The following is a 9,458-nucleotide window of genomic DNA, read 5'->3' on the forward strand; positions in this document are numbered from 1 at the left end:
GATTCCCACAGTCTGCCTTGAAAACACTTTATATCGCCTCAGATGGATTAAATGATGGAGTTCATGCCTGTGCACATTTAATCTCATTATCGTGCTTTAGTCTTTACAGTTAAACTCGTCCTTTTCTTCAAGACAAGTGACACACGTGACGAGAGCGGCGCTACCACACCTGATCTCAGCCGATGTTACACATTCGTGACGCATTCTCATTTTTTACACACTGCAAGATGTTTTTTTTTTGCCCTCGATTTAGTCTTACAGACAGGAAGCAAAGCCTGATGGCTATTTGTAACTCCTTGCCTCAGACATCTATTGTGTACCTCTGGTAACATTAGAGTCTTTGCAAGCTGTCAGTTTAAAAAAAAGGTACACAGAGGATGTTAGAAGCTAGGCTTTGCTTCCTGTCTGCCCCAAATTGAGGGCTAAATAAATCCTACAAGACCCAAATTTGGAGGCAAGAGGCTCATTCTCGTTATCTACAGTATGTGTTGATACATTTCCCTGATGAGAAGGAATCTAAATCCAATCGTAAAAACTATGAAAACCGAAAGATAAAGTGTGACAGTATCGTACTCGTATCCTTAGAATATGGTTCTCCCAGGTTCTTTAAAGTATCACCACAGGACTCACAAACTGGCAAAGAAAAAAACTGTGGAAATTATGAAGGAAAATTGAGAAGAAAACATGAAAAGAAACCACCTCTGAGTTTATAGCACTGTGGGGGGGGGGGGGGTGATTCGTTGCAGTCAAATAAAAAGCTATTAACAGCAAGCGCTCCTTTTAGCACTGCTTGATGTCGTTGCCATTTTTATATATCTTTGCAAATATGATATTGCTCTGTTCTGGAGGGATGTGATCTGAAATTTACATCAAATCCCTATCTTTGTGTACTGGAGGGAGAAAAAAAAATAACAGAGATGCAACAAGTAGAACTTTCCGTCCATGCATTTGTTGCTACTGTCAGCTAAATCTGTATTCACGTACATGCAGATCAACAAATATGACACAAAAACCCTTAAACCAACTGCCCACACGGCTTGAACCTCCACGTTACAGATCTTCGGCACCTTGGGGCAGTCGTTAACGCAACATCAACAGACAATAAAGGCCAAGAAAACAAAACGGGGACATGAAGCTTCCAGAGTTACTCCGCTTGTCTGTGGGTTTTTCGCTAAAGCAACCAGTTGCGCGTTCTTATAAAAATGTTAATTTTTAGAGCTTTAAAGATGTATACATACAGCGCTTCTATAATTGGATTCACTTTCTCACACTCTGTACCCCCCGCTCCTCTAACTCAAGAGAGAGGGACGGCACTTAGGCGCGTCCTCATACATAGAAAGCCTGTTTGAGGTCTTCCCCTGCTCCGAGCCGGGCTCCGCGATGCAGGCCCCCAGAAGACTGGGAACAAATCAATCTAACAAATAATTCACCGGCTGCGGTATGCCCGGCTGAACTGATGGCAGAGGAAGTGGCAAAATGAATTAAAAATTAAACGGAAACTGTCACTTTGTGTTACAGAAACCAACTAAACAGGTTTATGCTTTTGCCACGGAGAGTTGGGAAAGTGCTGAGAGCAAATTCACAAGCACTTGCACTGGCAAGGGAAGTAAAAGCATTAGGACGAGAGAGACGGAGACAGAGAGAGATTCTCCCATTCCTGTCTATTCATGTCTTGTCCTCTTTAGCCTACTTTTTAATGCAAGCTAAACGGGAATGAATATGGCCCTATAAAATTTGAAGAAAACCCATCAGCAGACAGATACATGGCAGAAAACCTGACGTAATAAAATGAGACGCGCTGAGGTGGCTGAGGAGCATCTGCAGCGTATGTGAAAAGTTTGTAAAACATCCATAAGAGGGTTTTAGGAGGCTCTGTGAGAACATTTGAATAGGCGAAGAAAAAGGTTTGTTCCACAACAGAAACTGTTCTATGGATTTGAGTCGTAACATAAAGCTCGTAGCAATTATATATGGCAAAATATACCATTTTGGTATTAAACAGGCCTCGTCTGAGGCTTGTCCTTTGTTTCGCAAGGGCAATTACATTTTAAATGTAAGTTAAGATTTATCTTTAAATCTGCCTCATTGACAGGTCTGCCCTCTTGCAGTAGCCAACCCCAGCGCCAGCTGCAGCATGTCAATTGTATCACACACCCCCCCCCCACTCCAGTAATGAAGTACAGAAATGAAATAACTTCCCCTTTAAAAGCTGAAGAAAAGATCACCAAAGCAGACAACCAGAGCTGAAGGCCTATAAACAATATAGTCCCCACATAAAAGGAGAGAGATCTGGCACAATTTTTACACGTGGAGCACGCACAATGATACGTTGCCTGGCAACACACACACACACACACACACACACAAAAATTATAAGCGTCCTATCAACTACGCTTGCCCTAGCCAACGTGACTGAACCTGACACGAAAATCATCAGAACTGTATGTGTGTGTGTGTGTGTGTGTGTGTGTGTGTGTGTGTCAGAAACAGAAAGTGTGTTCGCAGGTCAGGTTTTACGAAAGTGTGGCAGACAAAAAGATAAAATATTGATATCAGGACATTTTTGTTTGAATAATCGATTTTTATCGAATTCAAAATAAATGAAGGGCTAAAGTAACCGAGCCAATGCGAAGCATTGGTTTGTATTACCGGTACTTATTTTATATGACGATTACACAAATTTTGTGTAAACAGTAATAACCTGACATGCTAAGCCTCCAGAGCCAACATGTGGAAGATTGTGACCCAGTTTACAGTTTGTACCCCTGCTCTCAGCTCAAAGGGACCCCTCATACAAAGGCTGTCTTTAACTCCTCCTTTGGACTTGCAGAAAAGAGCTGAGCAGCACTGCGGTCTCAAAAATCTTCATTTTGTCCTTATTAAACAATCGGTCGAAGTTCACCTGCTTTCTTGGACATGCTGTGCCACAAAGGGCTGTGTATGAGTTGAATGGTCAACATGAACCATAGTTTTTTATTATGCGTGTCCCTGTAAGTTTTTTTGGTGTTATTCTGTGGAACTCCATGGATTCTGAAGGGGCAGAGGTGAAATGATTGTCACTGACTGGAGAATGCCTTTTAATACCATACACACAGAAAGCACACACACACACACCAACAAACACAGTCACCATATTTTCGGATTATAAGGCGCACCCTCAATGAATGGCCTATTTTGAAACTTTTTCATATATAGGGCGCACCGCATTATGAGGCGCATAGAATCGAAACGACTGTAGTGACTGGGGTTGCGTTATGCATCCACTAGATGGACCTGCGCTGAAGTGAACGTCAACAAAACAGTCAGATAAGTCAGTCGGTCAAACTTTATTCGTAGAATACAAACCAACGTTCTGACAACTCCGTTCACTCCCAAAACAAGATAGTGCATTCACAAACGGGGAGGGGAACTTCTCCCTGATTCAGTAAACACGTAAAAGAAACAGTCAGTAAATCAAACGCTAGTGCAATCACAATATAGTAACTCTCGAAATAGTGCAAATAACAATATTACAATATCTAAATGACTCAACGTTGTTCAAACGTTAATGTCCATATTCACAATATCGCCCAAGCCTCGTTCAGTTGTAAACACGTGAAAGAAACACGTAAAGCTCACTCTTTCAGTTCATTCCTCATCCACGAATCCATCGAATTCTTCCTCTTCAGTGTCCGAGTTGAACAGTTGGGCGACTACGGCATCCAACGTGCCCGGTTCCGTCTCGTCAAAGTCGTCATTGTCCGAGTCAGCGTTGCCGTTGTTGTCTGGCAGTTCGGTGACGATACCGTTTTTACCGCCGTTACTTCGGCGACGCCCCCTGACTACGGTAGCCATAATCGACCAATATTGATCCACACATAAGGCGGACTGTCGGTTTTTGAGAAAATTCAAGGTTTTTTGGGTGCGCCTTATAGTGCGGAAAATACGGTACACAAAGTAAAGTTTGAATGAAATGATTGTGCCATTAGAAAACAAAGGTACAGCTACCAAAGCACCAGAGAGCAGCTGAAAGGGTGGTTTGTCATCGTCTCGCTCCCAGGAACGATCAAGACACAGAGTCCCCGTTCATAGGTGAACGGTAGACACGTCACCTTAGGACTCGAGACGACACGTCTATTGATGATTGACACGTACAGTGTGCCTAAAACAGGTTAGGATGGTCTAAAGCGGATCCAGTATAATATATTTTAAGCTAATCTCCTATAAAGAGCTGCGTTTACCAAGTTGAAATGTAGATAATTAACTTTGACTGATGCTGGTGATATCTTTGATGTCCTTGAGAAAATACTCTTGAGCAAATTTGATGTTTGCGGTTCCCTCCTCGGTAATAATAAGTGTGCACTTGGTATCAGCATGGAACTGATGAATCATGTGATTAAAGAGTTTGTTTATGTCGGTGGTTGTGAAGTTTCTGCACCCGAGGCTAACCAGGGATGCCAGACAACCAGCAAATGCTAATAATGACAAACAGTCTTTCAGTGAGTCAAGCAGGAGTGAAAGTACCACCAGAGGTGAGAAAGCAACTGTAGTTGTTGATTTTTTTTTTTTTTAATTATAAGGTTAATGGAGGTTGACAAGTAATTAAGTCATCAGTGAGGGTTACAAATCTGGATCATAGACCATAATTGTTTCAACTTGGGAAATTCCATCATGTCTTAAAAGAGTTTTTTTTTTTTTTTTTGGAAAGCTTTTGTGGTAAAAGCATAATTCGCTGATCTGACACGCCAGATAATTTGTCACCGTCTGGGAAGTCATCCGTAGTAACTTTTAGGAAAAGATCAGGTACTTTCAAGCACGACTCAGCAGGTGGTTGTGGGACTGTCAGTCGGCCTTCAGTGGTGCTCTTTGTCGTCCTCCAAAGAAGAAAAACTGTTGGGTTCTGATGCAACTGGTGCTCGAGCATCTTAGCTAACCTCTTTATTCTTGTTTTGATCACACAGTCTCACCCCTATTGGTGAGGACAAGCCTCAATTGACCTCAAGCCAAGTAAGATGGATGCTCATGGCTCTTAAGATAAATATTTCACACAACAACACAAAATAACTCCTCACCTGTCAGAGGAGATGCTCGGTGTTTTTTGCAAGTAATTATTTACCAAGCAAAAAGTCATGTAAAATACAAAATACCAAAAAAATAAATAAAAAAAAATGGGAGGGTGTGTTCAGTAGAAATTCATTAAACGTGATACTTCACCCGAAAAGTGTTCACCTGCAGGTGTCTTGATCGTCAGTAATAATCCATTACACTTGAATGGTGTTTTTCAGGAATTCTGAGGTGCTTTACATGGGGGGGGGCGGGGGGGGGGGGGGCGGCCGGGATAGTGCCTGGAGAGGATTGGAATCTCCTCAACTCCCAAAGATAGTTTTACTTGTTCATGATTTCTTGGATGATTTCAATGCTGAAAAATTTATGAAAACGGTGGCCAAATTATTATCTTTTTTTCAGTTTTAAGCGAATGAAGACTGACGACTACAAACAACAGCAAAACTGTCCAGACATCACTTCAACTCAAGCTCCTCCAGTCCTCCAGTGAGATGCGAGCCTTTATCAAGTTGAATCTTCAATCATCCAAACACACTTTTTTTCGTGGAGCTCATAAACTTGATAAAACTCTTCAGGTTTGGTGCAGCTGTAACAACTTCGGTGTGAGCAAGTAATCATGCAGGAGGAAAAGAGTGAGTCCGAGACACTTGACAGTTGCCATATGAAATGAAGGTTACACTTTTTGTGATGCGTGAGGAGCTTTCCTTGTCTATCATTTCAAAAAGTTTGGATACAAGACTTTTAATAATTCACCACTGAGCACTATCTGCTTTCTCCTTTGGTGAAACCAAAGCCAGGCAACTCGCCAGCATACCATGCGTGCACGGTTCCTCTCTCCAGGTGCTACTTAGAAACCGATGCCTTCTCCAGCCAGTAACCTGGGATGAGTCAGTGTCAAGCCTTCCCCACTGTAAAGATCCTCTTTCATCCTTTGTGGCTAACTTGCAAAGCTTGAAGCACTTCAAAGCATCAGAGGAAACCGATCTGCATGAGGTTTGGTGATCTGGAGGTGACTAACTGCTTTTGAGGCTACCTGCTCCTTTGTACTGGCTATTGAGGAGAGCATTCGGTTAGAAAGTAGATCCCAGTCACTAAAGATAACCACTAACATGCATTCTTGTGGGGTAGCGCTCAATATCAGTACAGAAGGGAGAACATGAGCTCTTTTCAATGTGGGGAATCGTATCATACAACACCTTTTTAGGACAAGTATGTCTGTGGCAGCTAATCTGTCCTGGAAGGTCACTCCTCCCCGTGAATCCTGTCAGAGGAGTCCAAGTAGGAATCCCCAGCCAGAGTGAACTTTTCACATTTTTCTCAGCATCTTGTAAGTGTTCCCGTTGCATTTAAAAGTACCATTTAAAACTTAAATATTATAAATGTAATGCATCATGGTGACGTGATAATTAAAAAAATATTGCATCATCTACGGTACATTTCAGATAATCATAAATCCAACCTCTCTTAAAGACGATGCTGTCGTAAGGTATTTTGTTCCTGGTCTCCAGACTGGAGCAGTTCCAGCGGTGACCTCTGAACTGGTGCTGGCACTCGTGGATGGCAATCTGGATTCCCTGGATTGCTGAGGCTGTCACATCTGGGTTCCGCATGCACACCTCCAGCTGGCGCCGCGTCAATCCCGGCAGTGTCAGACACACCGTGTTGGCATTCAGGATCGGGTCGATGTTGGGGAGCTTCAGGCCCAAGATCTCATTGGAGTCTGCCCTGCATGGTGCACACGGTTCAGAAAAACACACCAGTTTGACTCTGTTTCATTCAGTGGAAGAGTAGCTTGCTCACTTTCAGACGAGTGAGATTGTTTTACTGCTTCTTGGGTGCCACGTCAACAGCTCCCCCAGTGTCACAGAGATACCCTGGCTGCCCCAGTGTGGGGAATTCCTTTAACCCATCTAAGCAAAATGAGGGCTGTTCACTTTTAAGACCTGAGGCAGCGTTCGCATGCTTCTCCCTCTAAGGCCTGAAGTCTACTTCATTTTAAGTGTTTATTGTGTTTCATTGAGTTGAAAAAATATTCAGTGAACGGCAGGGCAAAAGCTGGTCATCTTACATAAAAGACAAATATCTAAACTTTGTTTTCATGTTTTTATCTGCTACAGAGGCTAGGAAGGTTTATTCAGAAAATCCTCAGGTTTTAAGAGGTAATTTACAAAAATGCCAAAGGAGTTGTTAGGTCTAAATAGGTTAAATCTTAACACGCATGTGGGTTAACACTTATGTAACCTCCCTCAAGCTTGTTTTTTTTTTTTTTTTTTTTAAATGATTCTGTTTTATGAGCAAGCAAATTTGTCTCCACATTTAAAAATGAGCCATAATCATTGTGTTACTGCAACTGCCACTGAACAAAAAGACACAGTACCTGGAAAAAAGTGAAAACGTGTTATTGGCCCCTTGTCCCTCACTCCGAGTTTACCTAAGATCTGAGTACTCTTTGTCATTTATCTGTGTGTTTCTTTCAGTATCACTGTGCTTGTTGTGTGCCCGCTCCAGGGTCTGGGAGCAACACCATCCCAGCCCTCCTGTGTCCTGTACATGTGGCACAGCTGACAATAAAGTTGACCGCAAACGTTGCACCGAAGCATGCTGCACGCTGCCAGCTTCTGCAGACCTTCACTTTGATGTCGACTTCACTCCGCGAGTCATAAACTAGAGCAGGTGAACTAAAGAGTGTGTGTGTGTGTGTGTGTGTCACTTTACTGGCATGACTCCAGTAGTTCCAGTAACAGTTTAGATACACTTAACTGTTAAAAAAAAAGGAACGTACGTGTCTTACAAAACCACCTCAGGAAACCAGTTCACATGTGAATTCAGCATTTCATTTCAGATGTGCCTCCACTTGACTGTCAGCTGCTTCTGTTGCAGATCAATCATGCGAACAACAGTAATTGAACTGACAGCGGATGAATCCCCCTTTTTCCCACTTCAGACAGAAACCGTAAAAGCAGTAACAAGGAAAACACAGGCTGCTCTGATGATGGCTTAAAGGCCCCCCCCCCAACACACACACACACACACACACACACACACACACACACACACACACACACACACACACACACACACACACACACACACACACACCTCCCCAGCTTTACTCTTAATTATCATCAGGAGCACTGGTTGGCTTTTAGACACCCAGTCAGCCAGACACACCAACATGCACATCTGCACACATGCTAGAGCGCAGCACCGTGACATGCAGCAGGAACTCAACACCTTCAGCGCTTTATCCTCCAAGTCTCTCATGCTCTCCCTTTCTCCCTCTGGAGAAAAGCTACGGGCAGCAGCCTCAGACACAAACCGAAACTTTCTTTTACGACACCAAATGTGCGATTTGCTCAACGGCGGCATGGTGTTTTGAATGTGTGATTTCAGTTTGGCGTCTGTTGCTACCTGTTGTGCTTCCTGCTTTGAGGGTAGACCTGTCTCAACAGCTTTCTCTCCATAGGGCAACCTTTTATTAAGTGGAAACATTGTTTGGGAACAGGAGGTGTGTGTGTGGGGCGTGTGTGTGTGTGTGTGTGTGTGTGTGTGTGTGTGTGTGTGTGTGTGTGTGCGTGTGTCAGATAAGGGGAGATAGATAATTAGCTTAAAATCAAATAGCAAAGAAAAAAATAAGTTTTTTGTGGTTAAATTTTTAATTTACACTGAGGGCACTTGAGCTTCATTGACTGACTTTTTGTTATTAAAATAATTCATTTAAGCCTCGCGTCAATTAGTTAAGACTTTGATTGATTAATCAAGTTGTTGCACTTTTATCTTCACTCTACAATTCCACAACAAAGTGCATCTGACAAGCACTGAGATTAACTTCTGCAAGGTTTCTTTATTTCTTAGTCCACTCACCTTTTATCCACCAGACAGATAACCACCAAGACGCATGACACGCTGAAGAATGAATGTTCCATTTTTTTTGCCTTGTAATTTTTTTTAGGCTTAAGGCAAAAAAAAAAAAAGAAAAGAAAGAGAAAGAGTTTTGAAAATGAAAAGAGACAAAGCTCAAACAATAATTCCACCTCAAAGTTTAGTGAGGGAGGGAGGGAGGTCAAGTCTGGTCCAGTTACAAGGTGGCGCTGGACTTGACAGATCCAGCGAGTCCAGATGTGCCAGCCAGCGGCGGGATACTCATCAAGAAATGTCTCATCAAGCTCCCCAGAATGAAGGACATTTGCTGTAAGTTTGAGGAAATGTCAGCAGTTGGCTTCCTCACACACATGCACACACACATCCGGACACATCCAGGAGCCTCCGCCGAAAAACAGAAACAAAAAAATAAAAAAATACCCAAAACAAACTGCACCGGTAAAAACATCCGAGAGGGAAGATAGGCGCTCTAAATGAAGTCTGCTTGACTAGTGATGTTTCGGTGCGCGCCGATACTCCTCTAAACTACTGCA

At 42.8% G+C, this 9,458-nt stretch overlaps 1 protein-coding gene across 1 annotated transcript in view; it reads right to left on the reverse strand.

Moving 5' to 3' along the window:
• The window catches only part of wnt10a (wingless-type MMTV integration site family, member 10a), a 30,450-nt gene extending 20,992 nt beyond the window's left edge, over positions 1 to 9,458 (reverse strand). Inside the window, exons 1-2 of the mRNA XM_086219758.1 lie at positions 8,908 to 9,458; positions 6,503 to 6,768 (exon numbers count right to left, since the gene is read on the reverse strand). Of these exons, the coding sequence (XP_086075884.1) occupies positions 6,503 to 6,768; positions 8,908 to 8,969 (328 nt within the window). The 5' untranslated portion in view covers positions 8,970 to 9,458. The remainder of the gene's footprint in view (positions 1 to 6,502; positions 6,769 to 8,907) is intronic.

Source organism: Aulostomus chinensis, chromosome 12 (assembly GCF_037954235.1).
Source record: "Aulostomus chinensis isolate RoL2024-O1b breed Wild chromosome 12, RoL_Achi_v1.0, whole genome shotgun sequence".
Classification (NCBI taxonomy): domain Eukaryota; kingdom Metazoa; phylum Chordata; class Actinopteri; order Syngnathiformes; family Aulostomidae; genus Aulostomus; species Aulostomus chinensis.